The sequence below is a fragment of the Scyliorhinus torazame genome, chromosome 11 (genome assembly GCF_047496885.1).
Source record: "Scyliorhinus torazame isolate Kashiwa2021f chromosome 11, sScyTor2.1, whole genome shotgun sequence".
NCBI lineage: Eukaryota > Metazoa > Chordata > Chondrichthyes > Carcharhiniformes > Scyliorhinidae > Scyliorhinus > Scyliorhinus torazame.
The window spans coordinates 191710599-191735606 of NC_092717.1; the positions used below are offsets into that span (position 1 = coordinate 191710599).

Below are 25008 nucleotides of genomic sequence, written 5' to 3' on the forward strand. Positions count from 1 at the left end.
ATTTCTGTACAGTTGCTCACGTGGATTAAAGGGTCAGATTTTTGGTACCAAGACAGGGCGCTTATGCCTGGAAATATCCTGACTTACGAAACCTGCTGTGGTTTAAAGTGCCCAGTCAAACACAATTTTAGCTCCTAGCTAGAGCGGCTTGGAGGGGGAGTGCAGGATGGAGTCAGGTCTGTTGACCCCGGAAGCAGATCCCACGTAGCCAGAGGTACAGGTTGGTTAGAAGGACTGTCTTGGATCTCCACGACTTTATTCCCAGGTGTAATAAAAGCAGTTAGGCCATTTAGACTTCACCCTTCACATCACCTCAGCTTCCCCCTACCCCACTCCATTCCACATGGCCCCTCGTACTCTCAATGCCAACTCATACATAATCTCATTATACATGCTTGGCTGAGAGCCAGAGCATTAAAAGCATTAGTTCATCGGCGAATCTGTGTTGACAAGTGAAGTGAATTGGTGACTTTATGTGATATCTTTAACTGGTTATAATAAGTTGTTATTTCTACGATTTCTTTTGCCAATGTCTCAATGTTTCTTTGAACATGATTAAAAGGTGTGAAGTGTTTGAAGTCTCTGTTATTGATACTTCAAGAGTCTGTCTGGTTTTATAGTGTTGCCTGAATGGCAGCTTTTTCTAAAGGAAAATTTCTGAATGGGTGATTTTTTTTCCCGCAACACATCTACACTTACTACTGTTATTATACTGTTCATTGCTTATGTACACAGTGCACGGGCATGGAAGGGGCATGAGTTGGCTTGGAGGGTATGAGGGAGATGTTGTGGCGTGGATGGGGGCATGGGTAAGACGTTAGGTAAGAAGGGAAGGGCATGGGTAAGAAGGGATTCTATGATTTTGAACATCACTTTCGAAAGGTTCTCATATCCAGCCCATGGTTCCCGACTCTGCTGAGGGGCCAGCAGTCACCAGTCGCGGCTGAACTCCACAAAAATTGCAGGGATCTAGAAGATGCTGAATCGGGTCAGGATACCTTCGTTGCACTCCGGTAAAAGTTTCCAGCACTGGAAATGAGGATGGGAACCCCAGAATTGGGTCCCGTCCATGAAAATTAAGCCCAAAATGTCTCAAAGTGTTGAAAAAGAAAAAGTAACAACGCTAATAAGAGGAGGAATGGGGAAGACAGGAGGGCTATTGAGGGAGGAACATTAGTCAGAAGGGTGGGCTGTATCAGTTGCACGATTGGTGTGAAGGAGAGTTTTGGAAGCAGGAGTAAGATAACAAGGCAGTGTATCCATATAGGTTCAACATGACTAAGGAGAGTAGATTGGCTGAGCAAATTAAACTGGGAGGGAGCACTTCATGACTGAAACTCAATTCTCACCTGCAGTAATGGGAATGTGTCTGGGGGAAGGGAGTTAATCTACAGTTTTAAAGGGTGTTTTCTGAAAGAGAGTGTGTGGCCATGTTGTCGTCCTGCCACCTTCCCCCGAATTCTCTTCCTGAACCCATCTGCCTCGCTCTCATTCCCCTTCTTAAATTCTTCAAAATCTGCATCTTCAAACAGTTTGAACCATTTTAATATTGTTCACATCTATTTTTTTGCTCCATGAAGCGCCTTTGGATGTGATGACACTAAATTAGGAGGCACAGTAGGTTCTGTACTTGGAATCTGTGGGCTGCATAGGTTCATAGCTGGACTAAGCGCAAGAGCAAAGCTGTAGCAGATGCCATTCAATGCGGGAGAGGATGAGGTTTTAGTCCGAGAAGGAATTGAGCCAGCACAGTGGCACAGTGGTTATCACTGCTGCCTCACAGCTCCAGGGACCTGGGTTCAATTCCGGTCTCGGGTGACTGTGTGGAGTTTGCTCTTAATAATAATAATAATAATAATCTGTATTGTCACAAGTAGGCTTACATTAACATTGCAATGAAGTTACTGTGAAAAGTCCCTTGTCGTCACATTCCGTTCGGGTACATGGAGAGAGAATTCAGAATGTTCAAATTACCTAACAGCCCATCTTTCGGGAATTGTGGGAGGAAACCGGAGCACCCGTAGGAAACCCACGCAGACACAGGGAGAATGTGCAGACTCCGCACAGGCAGTGGCCCAAGCCGGGAATCGAACCTGGGACCCTGGTGCTGTGAAGCAGCAGTGCTTACCACTGTGCTACCGTGCCGCCCACTCTCCCCATGTCTGCGTGGGTTTCCTGCCCGTGCTCCGGTTTCCTCCCACACTCCAAAGATGTGCAGGTTAGGTGGATTGGCCATGCTAAATTGTCCCTTAGTGTCCAAAAGGTTAGGTGGGGTGACTGGGTTACGGAGATAGGGTGGATGTGTGGGCTTAAGTATGATGCTCTTTGCAAGGGCCTGTGCAGACTTGATGGGCCGAATGGCCTCCTTCTGCACACTAAATTCTATGATTCTATGATAAATCAGAATATTTCCTTACTGGTGGGAGATTGTGCATTGTGGAGCAATGTAGGTTACCGTGTGGGCAGTCATTAAAAGCTGTTGCACAGGTGCAAAAATGCTAATGGAATGTTGGCCTTTATCTCAAGGGGTTGGAATGTAACCGGGAGGAAGTTATGCCTTAGATTAATCTCCTAATTCCTGGGGACTCCTGGACAATCCACATGGGTTGGCAACCAGTGTCTCAGGCCTCCCTACAGCAACTCGAAACTGGACAGATCAGGATTGTGGCAGCTGGTAATCGGAAACAATTTTTTAAAAAAATGGCATGTGACTTTTTGTGGAGCAATTAAATAAAATCTCCTGAAATTTGACTTAATGAAAACCTTTCCTCTTGCAGACGGGAGGAGATTATTGCATGTGAGGGCATCCAACAACCAGCCACTGGAAGGACAGGAGGTCTCCTCTGTCAGAGAGAGGTCAGCCACATCTATCCGTCTAAAATATCTGCAGCAGACTCCTGAGTGAAGCCTGTGAGTATTCGGCATTCCGTTCATTCTCTCTCATTCTCTTTCAAACCATAGAGGTCAAGAGGACATCATACATAGCAGACCCTGACATTCCTGGACTGCTTACAGAGGCAGAACTGTTCTTAAAGGGGCACCTACATTTAAAAAAAATGCTTGGCAAATCATTCAATTTACTTGTCAGTCACTAACCTGTGACAGTTCTATTATTGGGAAGGTAAATTAGAAAAGTTAAAGATTTGGGGCTGGTTCTCTTTGGAAAAGATACCTGCTGACTATTTCCAGCGTTTTCTATTAATATTTCATGGTTTCTAGTATCTGCAGTATTTTGCTTTTGTAGTAAGTGTCGTGTTGGGTGTTCTGGTCTACAAACAGTCAACACGGCTGGAGATGGTGTAACTCTATTTTATTAACAACTCAACTGTAATAACATACTGTAAGCTTGGGTACGTGCATTACCAGCTTATCTGTGGACCCTGTCCTATCACTATCCAGGTGAGGCACTCAGCACATGGTGAATGTCTGAGAGGCAGGCTGTGAGCTCTGTGCTCTGAGCTGGCTGCTGCTAGAATGAGCGGGAACTCTGGTGTCCCCTGTCTTTATAGTGCGTGTGCTCTCACTGGTGATTGGCTGCGATGTTGTGTATGCTGGTTGGTCCTACTGTATGCCCGTGTGTGTGTCAGTGTGTGTATGATTGCACCATGATATGTTGATGTATATCATGACATCCCCCCTTTTCGCAAAGAATATGTGCCTACATGAGAATAAATAAAGTGTAGTGAGTGTGTCTGATCATGTGATTGGCTGCGATGTTGTGTATGCTGGTTGGTCCTACTGTATGTCCATCAGTATGTCAGTGTGTGTGTGATTGCACCATGATATGCTGATGTATATCATGACATTAAGGTAGTGGTTATGTGAGTTCTCCATGTCATCCAGAGGCCTAGACTAGTAATCCATAACTTCAAATCCAACCACAGTAGGTTAACGACGTAAATTCAGTTTAAAAGTCCTGGAAATATAAACAAATGATGAGCGAATGGGTTGCATTTCACCAGTTGTGGGACAGAATAGGAACAGGATGAGGTCATTCAGCCCCTTGAGCTTTTCCTGTCATCCGATGAGATCATAGCTGATCTGCATACTGACTCTATACGCCCACCTTGGTTTCATATTCCTTAATACCTTTTTCGAGGAATAATCTGTCTCAGATTTAAAATGAATAATCAGAAAATCTACTATTTCCTTTGTGGTAGAGATCGTGTTGTGTGAAAAACTATTTCTGAACTTTCCTCCTGAATGGCCTGGCATTAATTTTAGGGTTATGTCCCTTGCTCTAGTGCTGCCCCACTAGTGGAAACAGCTGCTCTCTTCCACATCAATTGCAAAGACCAAAAAATCTCTCCCAAATCACATGTGAACTTCCGATACTCCAGGGAACACATGGCAAGGTTGTGTAATCACTACTCCTAATTTGCCCCTGAAGCCCTGGTAACATTAAGGTGGATCTGTGCTGATATATCCTTTTTTAAGATTGAGTGCCCAGAACAGTGCACAACACTCCAAAAGCAGCCCTCAAATCTTCCCCATTATAATCTAGCCCTCTAGATATAGAGGCTAATATTCAATTAGCTTTTTTGGTTGTTTTTTTTTAGTATTTGACAACTAGATTTTATTGATCACATGGAACCATAAAATCTCTTTGGACCGCCACAATTCCTAGCTTTTCATCATTAAGAAATATCTGAATCTATCCTTTTCTCCATTACAATAGAAGAGCTCAGGCTTACCTGCGTCGAAATCCATCTGCCACAATTTTGCCCATTCATTTAATCTATCTATATAGAATCATAGAATTTACAGTGCAGAAGGAGGCCATCCAGCCCATTGAGTCTGCACCAGCACTTGGAAAGAGCACCCTATCCAAGCCCCACGCTTCCACCCTATCCCCCTTTATCCACATAACCCAGTAACCCCACCTAACCTTTTTGGAGACTAAGGGCAATTTAGAATGGCCAGTCCACCGAACCTGCACATCTTTGGACTGTGGGAGGAAACCGGAGCACCCGGATGAAATCCACGCACACATGGGGAGAACATGCAGACTCCGCACAGACAGTGACCCAAGCCGGGAATCAAACCTGGGATCCTGGAACTATAAAGCAACTGTGCTACCCACCATGCTGCCCATATCTCTTTGTAATTTTATTCCCTCAACTACATGACTAACAAAACCACTTCTATTTGTGTCATCAGGAAAATGGAATTCAACCAATGACTGCACTTCAAAAATGTTTATCTGGCTGCAAAGTACAAGGTCATGCTTAGGCAGTCAAAGGCATTATATAAATGAAAGTCTTTCTTTGTTACACCATGTATGAGACAACATTGCTTGCACTGCACTGCATATGGAGCAGAATGGTTTATATTCCACCAGACACGGGGTAACACATATTTTTAATGGGACAAATCAACACCTCTGAACGTTGAATTTTTAAAAGTGTCTTGTTTGCCAATCAAGCTAATGGTTAACATGAAAAGTTCCGTCAAGGGGAGATTATAGTCCTTGTAAAGATCTGATTCAGTGGAATTTTTTAAACACAGTGACTGATGCATGTACGTTCATTACATTTGTGCTGAGCTATTTTTATTCCGTTCTGCCTGGTTATTTTTATGGATCTGAAGTGTTTTCCCTGTCTTCCACATGAACCTGCCCAATGTTTCCCCTGCTTGTGGCAGCTCTTTGGCAGCTCATTGAAGAATTAGGCAGTCAAGCAGGCTGCTTCCCACAGCAGTGACCAGCTGCTGCTCGGTTTCATAAATGTGCCCCCTTGACTGAAGGTGCACGATGCTCACATGACACCTTTTGGAAGGAAATTGCTACTGCAGGGCACAGGAAAAAAAGAACAGGTTGGAAAGTCGCCTGGGCCCCCTGCGTACACAGAATTAGCACAGTACGCACCCTCGTCGAAAGGTCTGAGGCGCGAGCCTGAAATTGAGCCTCGGGACTCATCTCAGTAATTTTGGCAAGCTGCTGTCACCTCCCATGCTTCCACAGGCAGCTTGCCCATTTTAGAGAACAAAGGCAGCTTGGTTGATGTTGTGCATAAAGGCGTTCAGAAGACATTTTAATGAGCCATCAAATAGCCTTGTTAGCAAAACTGAACCCCATAGCACTAAAGGGATAGTGGGAGCGTGGACACAAAATTGCTAAAAGACAGAAACCATAGAGTAGTCGGAAACTGTTGTTTCCCACACTGGAGGGATGTATATGGTGCCTCTCAGGGGTGAGCATTAGGACTACAACACTTTGTTATATATAACCTGGACTTAGATACACAGGGCATAATTTCAAAATTTGACAGTGGCATTGCCAGCTTGCTGAAATAAGAGAACACATGAAAGGCGTACTTCTGTAGAAAGGAAGAGGAGAGGTGATATAAACTAAAAGGGGTAGCAAACGTACAGCATTTTTGGAGGTGACAGGGCGAGTTGAGAAGGCTGTTAGAAAAATATATGGGACCCTTGGCTTCATAAGCAGAGGCAAAGAATAGAAAAGCAAGAAAGTCATATTAAACCTTTCTAAAACGTGACCTTAGAAATGATGCAGAGAAGATTTACTGGAATGGTACCAAGAACCTCAGTTAAATAACTGGTCATTGTCCCGCTTAGATCAGGGAAGAGAAGATTTGATCGAGGTGTTCAAAACTGTGAAGGATTTTGATAGAGTAACTAAGGAGGAACTGTTTTAGTGGCAACGGGATCAGTAACTGGAGGACACAGACTAAACGTATTGAGATTGTAATGTTTTTGGTAAAAGAAAATCAGGGAGGTGAGGAGTTTTTTATGCACGGAGTTGTTAGGATTTAGATTGCGCTGCCTTAAAGGGTAGCAGGAACAGATTCAATGCTAACTTTCAGGGCTATGGGAAAGGGCAGAGAAATGTGACAAATTGGATAGTCAAAATGGGCCAAATGGTTTATTTCTATTCGGTAGAAATTCTATGATTTTAGACCACTTTGTTCGACAGCAGCAACCCTCAGCTAAGTGCTAAAGAAGGGAAGGGAGAGCCGGAGGATCCGGATCACAGGCAGCAGCGGCTGTCAGGAGGGTTCTCAAATTGGGATGCATATTCCTGCTCCTCCTGGCTCCACATGAATTAAAGGGAGCTTACCTTTTTTGTGGCAACCACTTGTTAGGCCATATTCACACCGAGCAAACCGCCAAGGAGCAGAACTCATGCCCATGCACAGAAAAGACCCTTCAGCCCATCGCGTCTACAGTGGTCAATTTAAGGAGGTTTTTGATCGTAGGGAATGAGGTAGCAAGCCAAAAGGTTGAGGAAGACAGAACACCAGAATTAGCAAAGCTGTTTTTGTGTGCCCGGCTTCAGCGGTAGAATGAGGCTGCCAAGGGATTTGATAGTAAGGATGATGGTGTTGCAGGCACTACGTCGGAGAACACAAAGTCAGTAATCTGTAATGGCGATAGGTGTGCCTAAGTCATGGCAGAGTACTGTTCCATGGGCATTACCTGCCCTACATTAATTTTGGAGATGGTTATTAAATTGTGGAATATACCAGGACTTCTTTCACCTTGGCCAGCTAGTAGCACATTTAACTCCTAATTTGAAAGGCATGAACACTATTCTATCAGCCTGAAGGTATTATCTTGGCTGACACTAGTTCATAGTACAGGAAGTGTTGAGTAGTCAGAGGTGCTCTCCTGATTTAGGTGCACATTAAAAACAAGCTTTAATTGAAGGATGATAGGTTTGATATTTGAAAGGACAAGATCAAAGGCACAAATGGCCTTCTTTGAACAGCTCATTATCGAACATTGTTTGTACAGAGTCATCATCCAGTTGTTGTTGCCAGACAAGGACAGCAGATACATGGAAACACTACCACCTGCAGGTTCCCCTCCAAACTGCACACTATCCTGATGAGTAAATATATCACCTTTCCTTCACTGTCACTGGTTTAAAATCCTAGAGTTCCTTCCCTAACAGCACAGTCAGTGTACCTACACCACATGGACTGCAGCTTGTTAAAGAAGGCAGCTCACCACCGCCTTCTGAAGGGATGGGCAATACATGCTAGCCGAGTCAGCGAAGCTTGCATCCCTTAAGTGAATTTTTAAAAACATTGGGTCGGGAGAAGTCCAGTCTGATTTCCCTTCTCTCGCCATTCCAGATGGTCTTTTTGCTGCCCCCAGCAGAGGTAACCTGGCAATAAAGAGCGAGGCTGAAACCTAGAAATAGCAGGGCTTTCTAATCTGTATGACTCAGATCAATGTCATTACCAACTGAGGCATCCTGAGGAGGGTTCGATGACAGGCAGGCACATACTGGTTGCAGCAGAGAAGCGATGCTACTCCCATTTAGGTTTGAGTCAACTTCTATTTACATTCCTCTCGTCACTGGGTTTGCAAACAGGTTGGTGCCTGCTGAGGCCTACAGTTATGAATTGATTCCATTTATTTTTAGGTTATTTCTTCTCAAGAAAGTATTCCTCAGTCAGTGAACAACCTTCACCAGTTCAAGGTAGGAGAAATGGGTGTGTTTAATGGCACATGAATCAATTGGTTTTTTTGCAGTGGTCTCAATAGCTGTCATAACATTGGTTCTGTTTTCTACTTCACATTCACACCCTCCCAAGTCCACATTGCATATTTTCACACTGTCATAGTCATAGAGGTTGTGGCAGCACGATGGTGCAGTGGTTAGCACTGCTGCCTCACGGGGCTGAGGACCCGGGTTCGATTCCAGCCCTGAGTCACTGTCCGTGTGCAGTTTTCACATTCTCCCCATGTTTACGTGGGTCTCACCCCCACAACCCAAAGATGTGCTGACGAGGTGGATTGGCCACGCTACATTAATTTGAAAGAATAATCTTCATTGTCACAAGTAGGTGTACATTAACACTGCAATGAGGTTATTGTGAAAAGCCCCTAGTCGCTACATTCCGGCACCTGTACGTGTACACGGTGGGAGAATTCAGAATGTCCAATTCACCTAACAGCACGCCTTTTCGGGACTTGTGGGAGGAAACTGGAGCACCCGGAGGAAACCCACGCAGACACAGGGAGAACGTGCAGACTCCGCACAGACTGTGCCGGGAATCGATCCTGGGACCCCTGGCCTGTGAAGCAACAGTGCTACCCACTGTGCTACCATGCCGACCAAAAGAAAGACCAAAATGAATTGGGTAATAGTCATAGAGGTCTATAGCACTGGAAAGGCCCTTCAGCCCATCGCGTCTACAGCGGTCAAAAACAACTACCTAAGTATTCTAATCCCATTTTCCAGCACTTGGCCATGGCCTTGCATTCCTTGGCCCCACAAGTGCACATCTAAATACTTCTGAAATGTTATGAGGGTCTCTGCCTCCACCACCTTCTCAGGCAGTGAATTCCAGATTCCCACCATGCTCTGGGTGAAAAAACTTTACCTCACATCCCCTCTAAACCTCCTGCCACTTACCTCAAATCTATGCCCTCTCGTCACTGATGATTCCACCAAGCCTTCATAATTTCAATATTTATGCCCCTCATAATTTCACTGATCTCAATCATGTCCCCCCCCCTCAGTCTCCTCTGCTTCAAGGAAAACAGCCCTACTCTATCCAATCTCTCTTCATAGCTAAAACTCTCCAGCCCAGGCAACATCCTGGTAAATCTCCTCTGCACCCTTTCCAGTGATATCACACCCCTCCAATATGTGGATTTCAGAACTATTCAAAGCCAACCATCTGTTAATGATGTTCCAAAGAGGGTCATTAACAGGGTTATATGAGAGCTTCCAAGAGATGACCTTATTGCCTCCTCTCTTAAAGCCTCTCTTCTACATTTTCATTCCCTCTCGTTAGGGATTGCAACACACCTGATTTTGGCTACTTGCCTAATGACAGGAGAGATTTCTGCTGAATTACTTTGTTCCCTTTTCATTTTTAACTTTCAGTCTGGAATTAGAGATTAAGCGACCATGGCCATATATTTAAAGATAAACATTTTGGGATTTGAATGTTTTCAAGTTCCCTCAAAGGTTTGAATTATGAATTGGAATTAGTCCACTCGACTACTTGCCAGTGATTTTGAAGTCACATTTTCACCTCTGGACCTGTGTTTAAAGCTAGCCCACATTAATGGCCTGAAGTTTCCTTTCTCTGCCAGTAGTATGGGCACTTTTGTGAGTACCACGAAGAATCCAGCACGAGTTTCAAGGATATGAAGTGTATTTATTTATACAGGGAGTCTGCTAATGATTTCTCTCTCTCTCTCTCTCTCTCTCTCTCTCTCTCTCTCTCTCTCTCTCTCTCTCTCTCTCTCTCTCTCTCTCTCTCTCTCTCTCTCCATCTTAGCACTAAATTTATATTCATTGCCCATCACAACTCCAACAAAGGATATGTTGGGTGGGATTCTTCATCCTGCCGCACCCGGTTTTTGGTGCGGCGCTCGAGAAAGATCTCTCATAAGGCATTAAATTTGAATAGATTACTTGTGTGATTGCCTTAATTTATCACATCAAATTGGTCTCTCCAAAATGTTAAACTTGTTTCTACCAGTTCTTCACTCTAGTGATGCTCAGTTCAACATTTTTTTCTCCAGACACAATCCAAGTTGAGAAGGACAAAGTCTATGATCTATTTATTCACCATTCAAAATATCACACACCCACTGATATGTTCTTAGTAGCAAAAGTAATCTGTGGTATTTTAATATTGTATAAAATCTGGTACACTTTGACCTGGAAGTACCATCACCATGTGTTTGTTTGTGTGTGAAATTTGCAGTGATTTTGATTAACAAAAATGTCTTAAAGGGGGACCTTGTCATTAAAAGACCAATGTCACTGGCTTTATAATAGCATTCATCAACACTATTGACAAAAACACTATAATAGCACAAAAACATTGCCATCTGCACCTGGCAGCAGTGGGAAGGTGTTGGTATAGTGGTACTGTCACTGAACTAGTAATCCAGAGATGCAGGGTCCTGGGCTCTGCAGTCCTGGGTTCGAATCATAACAGCAAATGGTGAAATTTCAATTCCATAAAAGCTTGGAATTGAAACCATTGCTTTTTGTTGTAAAAAAATAAATATCTGATTCACTGGTGTCCTTCAGGGAAGGAAACCTGCTGTCCTTACCCAGTCTGTCCTACATGTGACTCCAGATCCACATAGCAATGTGGTTCACTCTTAACTGCTCCTCACTGAAATGGCCTAGCAAGCCATTCACTTCAAGGGCAATTAGGGATGGGCAACAAATGTTTGCCCAGCCAGTGACGCTCAGATCCCAAAAACAATTTTTAAAAATGTACGTTTGAGCTCTTTGGGTCTTCCTTCTTCCTAAAATGATGATGGTTTTCCTTTAAGACATCTTTTTTTGCTGTCACTAATATGCAAGCACTCTGGACTAGGAAGGCGTGGGACCTCTGCTGCTTCTCTGATACGGTATTCACCCAATTTACATCAAAGGCACCAAGATCATTCCATAGAAACACAGAAAGGTTATGATGCAGAAAGAGGCTATTCAGCCCAGCGTGTCTGCACCAGATTCGAGCCCAATATCATGTAAGCTTCGGAGGTGGCAGGGGGCGAGTTAGTCATGGGATTCCATAGTTGCAAAAGCAACCATTGTTTTTGTGTTTTAATAACTAATTTACTGAGAAGATATTGTATCCCCTGGTTCCTGTTAACATGAACTGCTATTTATTGCATACTCCGCTGATGTCATCATTTCTGGATTTTATTGTCAAGATACGTAACATAAATATCTACAGTCATTCCATTGACATGCCAGTCCATTTTCAGAGTGGTTTGAGTGTGTGCATCTAACATTTAAGATCAGTTAGGCAACTGGTTAGTTCCAGACTGGACAAGCAGATTCTAATCACACACTTAAGCTCCTTCCAACATACCCTTTTCTGGATTCTAGCTCACTCACTTACTCTCGTTAGGAGAAGTTCTGCATTAATAGTCTCCGATTCCCCTAAATCAGTTAAGCAAACTCCATGCTACTTACCCACACTTACATGTTCCTTCTTCAGACCTAGCCAGTTGACCTCTGTCAATGCCAGGTCCATTATTTTTCCATCTGATCTTTGTCTCCACTTAGGCCTTTAACCTCCAATTTTATCTTGCTCAACCCTTGCTGAATGTGAAATTTTTCATCTTCAGTTCTAGACTCATAGTTTACTCATAACGTTGTTCTTCTTACACAGTCCCAATTAGCCTGCTCGCAGCAGCATTATCTACTTGTGATATCTTAGGCTGCCTTATTCCTTATTTGCATCAATGTAAAGTGGTTTTGGATACCCATCGGTGCAAATGTAGTAGGATACCCAGAGGACTACAGAGCTAAAGGCTACGATCTGACCCCCTTTCTCCAGGAGGCTGTAGCACACACGCTTTGAGCTCTCTAAGTGTCAAGTATATATACTACACCTGAAAATCTTGGATGATGCTCCCTCTTGTGTTCAGAATCGTTTCTCATACTTTAGTTCTGGACGATCCTCGTCACTTTTCTCCAAGCATTTCCAAAGCATCTACGTTCGTTTGACGTTTCGGTCCCTAAAATGCATTCCAAGTGTAACCTCACCCATAGTCTGCACAATGTTTAGATAATTCCAACCTGGTTTAGAGGAAACTTGACATTTTCAGCACTTGTATTTTTTGAAGGAAAACAGATAGCTGGGATAAATTATTGTACTGCTTTCTGTGATGTGAAGAGAACAGGGCTGAGCACTGTTTGCTGTGCATTGATATCCACCTCTCATCAATCCACACTGCATGAGCTGTGTCAACAGCGCTGGAGAAAGCTACAGCAACATTTGCTTCTGCCAATCCTTTTTATTTTAATATTATTCACAATTAACCGTTTGGCTTGAATTTTCATCAATACTAAACCAAATTGCATGATGCAGCACAAGGTACTTTCCATAAATCCTCACATGTAACCTTGTTTTACTAAAGATGGCACAGACCTTGGATGGAATCCAGCAATCAGTTGGGACTCAGAACCTGGAGAACGATTTTTTACCACCACCTCCACCACCGGATATACTCGAGGCTGCTATCAAGCCAAGCATAACAGTGGAAGACCAACCGCAAAATATACCACCTCCTCCGCACCAAACCTTTGTCAAATTTCACCAGCAGCGCCAAATTAATGAATTGAAGAGGCTTTATAAGCACATGCACCCAGAGCTGAGGAAAAACCTACAAGAGGTGGTCAATGAGGACTGGGCTGAGGTGTTGGACGCTGAACAGGCAGCTGCTGCTTTAGCAACTGATGCACGTGGCAGTGGCAACACATTACTGCAGACTGAGGTCCAATCTATGCGCTGGATATTTGATAACTGGCCATTGGACGCTATTGGAGATCGTCAATCAGCTAAGAAGCTGAAGGAGGAAGAGACCATCCTCAGTGGCGACGTGAAAAGCACATCGTGGAAGTTTGAAAACCAAACTATTAATGACATTAGTGCCCAGTATTCAGAATTTTCCGGGATCTCAAGTAATGGAAATGAACAAACAAAGGGTGATGTCCGCACAGCGCTGTGGTTGTTTGAAACTCAGCCTATGGATTCGCTGAATCAAATCTACTCCAAGGAGAATGATCTCCAAGAAGCAGTCCTGAAAGATCCTGTACAGAAAGGGGATGTAAGAGGTGCAAAATTGTTATTTGAGACCCATCCATTGGGTGATTTGGGACGTAGCAATTCAGTGGAAGAAAGCAGCATATTGCAACTGCGCTCAGAAATACAGGAACTGAAAGGGGATGTAAACAAGACAGTGAAGTTATTTGAGACAGAACCATTGTGTGCCATTCGAGATACTGTCGGGAACATCCATCAAATCAAGTCTATCTGCAGGGAGGAGATCCAACAGAGTGGTAATGTCCAAAGTGCTCGCTGGCTTTTTGAAACTCAACCCTTGGGCAGCATTAATAGAGATTTCTCAAGAGTAAAAATTATTCGAGGCATTTCCCTGGAAGAGACTCAACAAGGTGGCGTTGGCAGGAAAAGATGGCTCTTTGAAACACAGGCATTGGATGCCATCAACGAGCAGAACGAGGACTCCAGTTGCGTGGCTAGCGTGAAGGTAATTGAAGGAGGAGATGTGAATAAGAAGTGTTGGCTCTTTGAAACTCAATCTCTTGACTCATTAAAGGAAAACTCGTCAGAAGAGGTTGCTAAAGAACAAATAATTGGAGGCAATGTGCACAGCAGCCTTTGGTTGTTTGAGACACAGCCATTGGAAAGTTTGAAGGACAGCTTTGAAGTTGGCCACTTGAAGAGGGTTGCGACAGAAGAAGAGAAGGGAGATGTGAGGCAAAGAGCTCATATGTTTGAAAGCTGCTCTCTGGATAGTATTAGCAAGGAACAAAGTGAGACCTCCAATATCAGCAAGAAATTAGAGATACAGAATGGAGATGTCAAAATGTATAAATCTCTCTTTGAAACTCTGCCTCTTGATAGCATTAAAAATTCAGATGAAATCACTGCTGAGAGGCAGGTTGGCGTGTTGGCTGGAAATGTAAATGAGAACAGAGTTCTCTTTGAAACCACCCCTCTTTATGCTGTCATGGATGGTGCTGGTCGCTGTCATCAAGTCAAGACAGTAAGCCGTGAACAAGTCCTCAGTGGTGATGTCAAACATTCCAGATGGATGTTTGAAACCCAGCGCTTGGACCAGTTTGACGAAGACATTAAAACCGTGGAACTGGTAAAAGGCATCACCAAAGAGGAGATCAGAGCTGGCAATATGGAGACAACAAGATGGCTATTTGAGACACAGCCTCTTGATGCCATACATGCCAGTGTAAATAAAACAGAAATTCAAAGCTCTGACAACAAAGACTTGATGAAGGGTGATGTGAAGACATGTAGGTGGCTGTTTGAAACCCAGCCAATGGATGCTTTGTATGAAAAATTAGAGGCCAAGCCACAGGATGAAGCTCAACCAAAAGGCGATGTCAAGTCATACACGTGGCTCTTTGAAACACAAGCACTGGACAGCATCAACGAGAATGGAGACCATCACCTGAAGGTCTTCAGTGCAAACCTGGCTGATGTTAAAGGAGTAGATGTGAAGACCACAAAGCATCTTTTTGAAACTGAACAAATTGGCAATGTGGTTGAGGAGATGAATGGGGCAAAGAATATCAGATACACAAGCGAGGTGGATATCCAGTCAGGGAATGTATCAAGAGTGAAAGAAATCTATCAAAGCACCTCACTCAATGAAATAGGTGATGTGATGGAAAATGGAAAGAGCTTCAAATCCACGCAAGTGGATGCCACACAGTCAGGGTCAGGCTGTGTACACAAGTTCACCTGGCTGTTTGAAAATTGCCCAATTGACTCCATTAAAGAAATGACAGAGGAGACCACACCCAAAAACACCATTGCTGATGTAAAGGGAGGTGACGTTGGCAGCAAAAGGTTTGTTTTTGAGACCTGCTCATTGGATCAGATAAAAGATGAAACTGATGTAATTAAACTCAGTTCAAGAAAGGAAGAGTCAGTTGTCACGGGTGATGTGAAATCATGTAACATGCTCTTTGAAACGCAACCCCTTTATGCAATCCGAGATAAAGAAGGTCAATATCATGAAGTTACTACAGCAAAGAAGGAGGAAATCATGAGGGGAGATGTGAGGGGTACTAGGTGGCTCTTTGAAACCAAACCATTGGATACAATCAAGCCACTGGACGAAGTGTTTTTGATCAGAGCTGTCACACAGGAGGATGTGCACCAGGGAGATGTGACAGCGGCTCGGTGGAAATTTGAGACCCAGCCTTTGGATTCAATCAGAGATGAAGCACAACCAGGAATAAAAGTGGTGGATGAGGTCCGAGGAGGAGATGTGCAAGCAAGCAAGCAACTCTTTGAAGAGCAGCAGGTAAACCGCAAGTACGTAAGGATGGTCAGTGTCAGCGATGTTCAGAGTGGAGATGTCAGGACATCAACATGGCTGTTTGAAAATCGCCCGATTGATTCCTTGAAAGGGGAGACTGAAGATGGCACAGGTGCGAACACTGTTCACCGAGAAGATGTACAGAGGGGAGATGTAAAAAGGTGCACTTGGTTGTTTGAATCCCAACCATTGGACAGTTTAAAAGATTCGGATACTTCCATGAACAAAGAAACCAATGAGAAAGTGTCAGATGCTGATGTGAAGTCTACAACATGGTTATTTGAAACAACACCACTGGACACGTTCATTCGTGCTCAATATAGCACAGAGAGTGCCGAGATGACAGAACAAAGTGTCCATACAAGCTTACAGACTCTCTACAACTGCAATGCCATTACATCAAGGGGACTTATCATTGAATCAAGTGAGATAGGCATTCTAAAAATGGCCAAATATCAACTGATGAGTCAGGATGTTCCACATATTCTAAAAGAAGAGGTCATTGGTGGTAATCTACAGATAATTCTGTGGCAGTTGCTTCAAAAGAAGGAATCCCTCCACTCTGAAGGCATTGTGCTGAAGGAAGATGTAAGTGGGAGAATCTCTTCAAACAAAGTTCAGCTGTTCTCCCTGTCTGAAGTTAATTTTAGGAAAGAAGGAGACATTGCTGATGAAATTTCTGGCCTTCTTACACAAGACAATAAAGTCAAAAAAGGAATTTTGATTCAGGAGACTGAAAGAGGAATTGCTCAGATCACTATTTATTGGCTAGTTCGTCATCTCCAAAATGAAGTAGTTGAAAAAGAGGTGATCAAAGGAGATGTAAAATCTACAATCGATAGTCTTCTTGCTTCCACCAAGCAGCAAACAATGTCAACGACAGTAAAACGCGAGGAGAACGAGAGAGGGAATGTCCAACTGTACGCAACATGCATTGAATCAGGGACATTGGACTATCTCCAGGACAGAGAAGAGGAATCTGACGACCCTCCAGTTTCTTCCCAGAAAGAGGAGATTGTACGTGGTGATGTAAAAGGCGCTAAAAGGAATTTGAAAGAGAGTAGAGAACAAATTGAAAGGACGGTAGATGACATTGTACCAGGAGATGTCAAAGGAACCAAGAAATACTTCTTGACTGAAGCTCTAACTGCCCATGATATTGTTCGGAAAGAAGAAATATCAGGTGTTGATATCAATCCTGTTCGTCAGTCCTTGGGTCAGGCTGCAACCCAGTCCATTAATATGGCAAATGAAGAGTTTATTACTGGTGATGTTAAGGTTTCACTACAGCCACCGAAGAATGCAAAGTATCAAAATAGACAGCTGAACAGGGAAAAAGTTGTCTATCACAGTGCGAAAGGCTCTCTGGTTACACCAGATGAATTCACTTGTGATAAGGGAGTGAAAGTTAGAGAGCATTCAGCACCTTCTGTCCATTCACAAGGCGATTCATCTCTTGCAATGTCAGAGGCGAGGGCAGCAAGCGCCACAGGTCAGGATCTTCGAGCAGCAATGGAGAGCCTTAGAGAGGTTACAGCTGAAGCACAGACAATCCAGCACAAATCTAGCACACAGGAACACTTCAAAAGTAGCACACAAGTCTCAGCAGCATCTCCGCAATGTCATCAAACTGTTCAGTACAAGAAGGCAGTGGAAAAGGTGAAGGAAAGTAGCCAAACATCCATCCAGCAGCAAGTCAGCACCATGCCAAGGCATAGAACGAGTGCCCAAGTGACTGTCACTCAGCCGCACCAGCTGAAGGGCCAACAGAACACTCAACAGGTCAGTGCCTATGAGGAACAAGGAGTTATTCAGAGATATTCAGCTTGCTCTAATGAAGGTCAGGAAGGTGAACATTTAACCAAAATAGCTAAAAATGGCAGAGACGAAATAGGAACTGCTTCAGAACACATGCAGACTCCTGGTCAGTACTCGCCTACTAACTTAGAGGAGGAAGATCGGGCAGTGGCAGATCAGATGATAATTATCAAGGGAGACGTAAAATCAACTATAGAGTCTTTTAAGAATTCAGTGACAGAGCAAAAGTCTATCGAGAGAGAGGACATGGTCCGAGGTAATTTGCAGGCAGCTCTCCATTCTCTGGGAAAAGCTAATATGAATGTTTCCAAAGGTGATTTTAAAGCTGCCATGATATATAGAACTGCAGGCCAGTCACAGTCATGCGGCCAAAAGAAAAGTGGTGTTAGAACTGTTTGTAATCAAATTTCGCTATCACAATCTGACACTGAGTTTCCTCCTCCAGTTCCAGTGACAAAGTCCCCTATACCATCGAGAGAGGCTTGCGACCAACCGTCTGTAGAGGGCAGCCCTTTTCCCTGCAACCTGTCTGAGTCTGCTACACCAAAATTCCCAGCTATTTCCCAGTTTCCACCACCTCTTCCGCCCAAGACTCATGAAAGAAACATTTCACCCAAGCCATCTATCGCATCGAAGCCACATGCAGTGCCCTCCAGGCACTTGCCAATGCAGGGGGGTAAACCCATTCCGCCTCCGAAGCCTGAACATTTACAAGCAATCCATTCTGCTTCAAGCCCACCAAGGACCTATGCATCAGCCGTGACAAATTCAAACCCTTCGCCTTCTGCAGCGTGCAACTCACCAAAGTTTAGGCCCCCAGTAAAACCTACCAGAGCATCACTGTGTACGGAAGCTGCCCATCTGTCAGAATGTCAGGGTGCTCAGCTGGAACAGCACGGTGAGCTGTCTCTATCAGAGCAAAAATCTAGGACAGTAGTATCTCCTGCCAAACTAACCAGAACTCCCTTGCAGTTGGCAGAAGAGAAATATAAGCAAAGCAAGGATGGACCCAGTAAGCCAACTGTAATGATAACCAACCCCACGGCAAACATGGTATCACAAGGGGTGAGTCAACAGACAGGAAGGAGCTGCTCTGAAAGCCTAGTCGAGGCCAGTGGCCCATTGAACAGGGATCAAGAGACTGCACCAAACAAATTGACTGCGGCAGAAAAGTTCCAGGGGTTCAAGCAGTCGTCTTCAGAGCAAAGCATGGCGAGTACTGAAATGTCTCAGGGATTTAAAGCTGCTCTTCATCCTTCTGGCACCCAGAACAAACCAAGCTCTCTTCAAATGACCCAAGTCAGCAGTCTGAAAGAGGATGTGACAACAGCAGAGAGTACGCCTGCTTTACCAAACCAAGTTAAAACTATGCCAAAAACCTCGACCATGGATAAGGGACAAAAGAGACACCAACAGCCTCAACCAAGTACAGAGCTGCACCCCCAACAGTCCGTCAGAGTGTCACCCGAACAACCCCAGTCCCAAATTACTCAGTGCCAAAGACGCGTCGATCAGCATGGGTTCAGTAGCCAGGTATCAGCTGCAAATCGCCAAGGGGAACAGTTGTACGCAGAGCAGCAACGCAGCCTGCAGTCAGACACGGTTGTAATGCGAGGAAGCCGGCAGCAGGGGAAAGAGACTGAAGATGATCGCAGGAAAAGATTATCCGTACACAAAGAGGAAATAATGCGAGGGAATGTGAAGGCAGCTATGGAGATATTTGAAAACCTGAGGAAGCGAGAAGAGCTGCAGAATATCTTGTCTCAAGTTAAAGAGTTTGAAGAGGAGACTTTCAAAGTGGATGTGAAAGGACTGAAGTGTTTATTTGAGAATGTGCCTGAGTGGGTGGTCCCTAAGAATAACATGGTTAAGCAAATCAAACCAATTGATCGGCAAAAGAATGCACCGCAGAAGCAGCCAAGGGTAGCCAAGGATGAATTTGAAAGTTTGTCCTCTGTGGAACTTGTTTTTGAAGATCTTGAAAGGGCAAGTGCAGAGATCATCTACCTGAAGGAGCAGACATTGGCGAAGCTGTTGCACATTGAAGAGTCCATTAAAAAGGCTCTCTATTCTGTCTCCAATCTGAAATCAGAGTCTGACATTGCAGGACTCTCTGGCCTTTTCGGAGAATCACTGGGAGCTGCTCCAAGCCCCATTTCTGACAATATCAAGAAAATCAGCTTAGTTTCCAGCAAGTCAAGTGCAGAAAAAGCCAAGGAATGTAAAGAGGGAAAAGAAAGGTTAAACAATTCAGAGAAACAAGCTACACCACTGTTGGATATTCCAACTGTTCCTGCCCGCGTGAATAGTCCATCATCCCCTTCCTACATATCCATCGAATCAGCAGCTAGAAAACCTACAGATTCCTTGAAGAAAGACCTGTCAGTTGAATCAAGGGAGGGTGTATGCATGTCTCCTGCTTCTCACAAGCAGGATGTTCCACCCCGATTTCCAGAAGTGCCAACATGCAATGATCTTGAGGATCCAGTTATTTGCAATGGACGCCAGAGTGTCAGAATGCAGAGTGCTCGAGCTGAGACAGTGAAACAGCAGCCCATGTACAGTAAGAGCTCCATGCTAAGTGACACCAGTGAGTTAATCAAAGCAAAGAAAAGAAATGGAAGCAACATTGCTAGCGCCAGTGACATTGTGTCCACTGGCTGTACCCCTTTAAGTGGATTAAAGGGCAATGCCATTGATAGAACTCAGAGCCCAGTTCCTCAGAGAAGCAAAAGTGTTGTTGAGTTCAAGACGGGGCCTGATGGAGGTGAGATAGTTGGTACGAAGACTGTCATGGAAAAATATGAAGAGATCGATCGATTTGGGAACAAAATTATCAAATCAAAAACCTCAACCACAGTCACAAAGCAGTCAGAGTCCAGAACCTCATCAACATATGAAGTAGTTCAAGCACCACCTAGATATGAAGTTGCTACTTCTCCCCTTCTTAATAGGCACCTGCAGAGCCCAGCGAAGCTAGCAGAAGATTCACATCCAAATGCTAAGGAAAGTGGACTGGTCTTTGTTTCCTATGGCAATCCCAATTCAGCAAGGAGATGTTAAATCTTAGAGTCACACTGGGTTCCTTTAAAGTACAACCTACGACACTGTGGACAAGACACATAGTGCTAGGAAGAAAAAGAAAACATGAAGCTAGAAATCTGAGAATAAACCAAAAAGGTACAGCAAATGCGCAGCGGGTCTGGCCATCCTCTAAAGGGATGGGTTAACATGTCAAGTGTAGGCTCCTCTTGGAGGATCCACACTATAAGTGCCAACCACTCTTAATCTTTCAGAAGAAGAAAAAAAGTGGAGATTTGAAATGAAAATCTAGAAGTTCAAAACAAGTCCGTCAGCGTCTGAAAAGAGAAAAGACAAATTAATATTTGAGGTGTAGATTCTTTCCAGAGTTGAGCTTTGACTAAGGGCTTGCGATCACAATATTGACCATCTATTCTGTTTTCATACGCTGCTGCACCTGGATTCAACACCACCTTTGACATTTGGACTCCACGGGTGGGGTGTGCGGGATAATTTTAACTTTGGGCAATGGTGTAAAATGTGTCTTATCGAATTAACCACTTTTTATAAACCGCTCCCAATTTCTGTGTCGATGGTACAAAAAAAACATGTGTTGGGGGACAATCCAATATTGCCGGTTTCATGCCCTCTCTCAAAGTTAAAATTACCTCCTTGTGTGTCGCATATCTCCAGTGTTTCCTGTTTTTACTGAAGAGTTGTAGTGTTGTGATTGTAATTAGACTACCATATTGAATACCGATTCATATTTTTCAAGTTTCTCTTGTATTTTAACTACATCCATTAGCTTTTCTAGAATCTAGTTTCCTTTTGCCTGTGAACTTGTTCTTCCTGTTTGCTCAACATTTTCTTCTTTTTTTATTCCACAGCCTGCCTTAATAAAATTTTTTTAATATTCTATCAGTTTTGTTGGACTTTTTTTGCACAAACTCTGTTTCAGACTGTGCAATATGAACTATAGGGTTATCTGGATTTCGTTCTTTTATTAATATTTTTGAATTTGATATTTACTGCGTTGATCTTTTAGTGCCACAATTACATTTTTTTTAACATGGCTCCTGTGCCTCCATTTGGAAATGAATTGTCCACTGTGAAACCAAACCTTTCAACTAAGGTTCCAGGGTTCAATTCCTATTCACTGTTCAGTTAATGAATAGCAACAATATCAATGACTGCGAGAGCTCTACAGTTGTCATCTCTGCCACTTATTCCATTAGTGCTCGACCCAAAGGCAGGGGGCGGAATTCTCCGTGGCCCGTGCCAAAATCGGGATTGGCGATCGGGCGGAGAATGGCTTCCGATGCCGGAAGCGGGGCAGACGCCGGTTTGCGATGCTCCGCCTCCTCCAAATCGGCGTCCTCAGGACACGTGCCGCTCGCAGTCACAACCCCGTTGCCGGCCCACCCGCGATGCTCCACCTCCGATGGGCTGAGTTCCCGGTGGCACGGGCCACGTGTGGTCCAAGCGGTCGGGAACCTGTCGTGCCGGCTGCGGACAGTGTCCAGTGCCGACACACTCGTCTGGGATCCGTGCCGCTGGCCGGGGGGCTTCTGCTAGGGCCGAGGTGTGTGGTGGTGGTGGGGGGGAGGGGGGGGGGGGTGGCCAGGGGGGTGGACTGTGGTGTCGGGGTGGGCGGGTTAGGGCTCCAGCACGGCCGGCGCCATGTTTTCTGGCGCGACCGGTGTAGCTCGTCAGCCCAGTGCATTGCGGCCTGGGACCCGGCGATTCTCCGGCTGTTTTCCGCGTGATCCGTGGGTGTTCCATGCAGCGCTGGTGCTAGCCCCTCTACAACTGACCCTTCCCAACACAAGCTCTTGCCTTTATACAGCTGGGACATCCCACATTCAAACAGGAATCGGTGAGGGGTTCGCGCCGATTTTCTCATCATGAACCACCGCAGACTCTCCGTTAGCGCCGGCACTTAGACTCACGAAGGGAGAATTCTGCCCAGGGCCTTTGCTGATTGTCCGCTGCTACTTCAGCCCAAACTGTTTTATTTGGCAGATTGTGACAATGGTGGTTTGTTATTGTTTCTCAGCCAATAGGAGAGGGGAAAACTATTAGCTACGGTTAATCATGGAATTGCAGGAGACCATTCAGCCCATCATGTCAGCACCAGTTCTCTGAATTAGCAATTTACCACCTTCTCCCTGTAACTTTGCATATTGTTCCTCTTCAGATGACAATCTAATTCCCCTCTGGATGCTGCAATTGAACCTGCCTCCACTACACTCTAAGGGCAGTGCATTCAAGACCTTATTCACTCCTTGCATGAAAAAGCTTTTTCTCATGCCACTTTTTCTTCTTTTGACGATTATTTTAAATCTGTGCCCTCTCGTTCTCAATCCTTTCACAGGCAGGAACAGTTTCTCCATATCTGTTCTGTCAAGACCCCTTGTGATTTTGAATACCTCCATAAGATCGCCTCTTAGTCTTTTCTCCAAAGGAAAACAGTCCCAACTTCTCCAATCTGTCTTCATAGTTGAATACCATCATCCCTGGCACATTCCCATCAATCTTTTCTGCACCCTCTCTAATACCTTCACATCCTTCCTAAAGTGTGGCACCCAGAACTGGACACAATATTCAAAATGGGACAGAACTCGGACAAGCTCAACATGACTTCCTTGCTCTTGTATTCTAACCCTATTAGCCAATGATATTGTACACTTTATTAATTGCTCATTCAACCTAACATGCCACATTCAATGATTTATTATTTATGCACAGAAGCACCCATGACCCTGTGCTTTTGTCCCCCTTTTCAGGGTGTACTCTATTATATATGTATATCCGAGCAAAATGAATCATTTCACATTTTCTGCATTGTACCTCATCTGCCACCTGTCTGAATATTCCACCAACTTGTCTCTATCTTTCTGAAGTTCTACACTATCCTCCTCACGGGTGTGTATCATCTGCAAATTTGGAAACTGTGTCATGTACAGCAAGGTCCAAGTCATTAATATATATCAGGAAGAGCAGGGGTTATAACACTGCTCCCAGGGGAGTGTTAGCAGCTGGGGGCTTCTGCTAGGGGCTTCCATAAACCTTCTTCCAGTCTGAAAAACGACCATTAACCACTGTTCTGCTTCCTGTCATTCAGCCAATTCTGTATCCTTGCTGCTATTGTCCCTTTTATTCCATGAGTTTTAACTTTGCTCATTGATTTGTTGTGAGGCACTGTATCAAATGTTTTTGACAGTCCATGTACACCACATTAACAGCATTGCCCTCATCGACCCTCTCTGTTACCGCTTCAAAAAAAACTCCAAAGGTTAGTCAAACATGAATTTCTCTATAAATTCCATGCTGGCTTTCCTTAATTAACCTTGGTGACAATTAATTTTGCCTCTAATTATGGTTTCCAAAAGTTCCTCCGCCACTGAGGTTCAACTGAGTGGCCTGCAGTTGCTGAGCTTATCTTTGCACCCCTTTTTGAATAAAGGTCCCACCACTGAGTCCAAGACAGAATAAAAAATTACGGCCAGTGCCTTTGCAGTTTTCACTCTCATTTCATTCAGATCCTTGGATGAATCCCATCTGGTGCTGGTTCCTTATTAACCTTTAAGTACAAACAGAGTATCCTATACTTAAGCCGTATCAATTCTAAATTGCCTTCCAGTGTCTAAATCACCTTCTCTTTCACATGGCCTGGGTAGCATCTTCTTCCTTGGTAAAGACAGGTGCAAAGTATTCATTGAATACTTCAGCTAAGTCTCCTACCTCCATCCTCTTTTTGGTCCCTAATCGACCCTATCCCTCCTTTTACCACCCTTTTACTATTAATATGTCTGTAGAAGAGTTACCATTTCTCCTGCCAATCTTTGACTCCAATTTATTTGGCCCAGATCCGTTCTTATTCCATTGAAGTTGGTTTTCCCCAGTTAATTATCACCCAGGGATCTCTGATTTTTTTTTGTCCTGCTTTTCTGTTTTGTGGGAAGATACACCTTGTCTGTGCCCAAATTATCTCATCTCTAAATTGTTCAGACACTGTTTGGCCTGCCAACCTTCAATTCGAATTGATCTGGTTCAGATCCATTCTCACCACATTGAAGGTGGTTTTCCCCCAGTTAGTTATTCTTACACTGGATTGCTCCCTGTCCTTTACCATTGCTTACCTGAACTTTATGATGCAATGATCACTGTTCCCCAAATGTTCCTCTACTGACACTTGACATTACCACTTGGCCCACCTCAATCCCTAGAACTAGGGGCGGGATTCTCCGGTATCTGGCAGGCGGGCCATACCGGTGCCAAAGAGTGGCGTGAACCACTCCGGTGTCGGGCCGCCCGGAAGGTGCGGAATCCTCCGCACCT

At 44.3% G+C, this 25008-nt stretch overlaps 1 protein-coding gene across 7 annotated transcripts in view; it reads left to right on the forward strand.

Annotated features, from left to right (window-relative positions):
• The window catches only part of LOC140385743 (xin actin-binding repeat-containing protein 1-like), a 101038-nt gene that overhangs the window by 18855 nt on the left and 57175 nt on the right, over positions 1 to 25008 (forward strand). For 3 of the 7 annotated variants that reach the window (XM_072468202.1, XM_072468204.1, XM_072468205.1), the window contains exons 2-4: positions 2778 to 2910; positions 8393 to 8449; positions 12880 to 21583. In XM_072468202.1, coding sequence (XP_072324303.1) covers positions 12880 to 20709 — 7830 coding nt within the window. In that variant the 5' untranslated portion in view covers positions 2778 to 2910; positions 8393 to 8449 and the 3' untranslated portion in view covers positions 20710 to 21583. Of the gene's footprint in view, positions 1 to 2546; positions 2675 to 2777; positions 2911 to 8392; positions 8450 to 12879; positions 21584 to 25008 lie in introns of those variants that run through there. The other 4 variants (XR_011933436.1, XR_011933435.1, XM_072468203.1 and 1 more) reach the window with 3 other exon arrangements.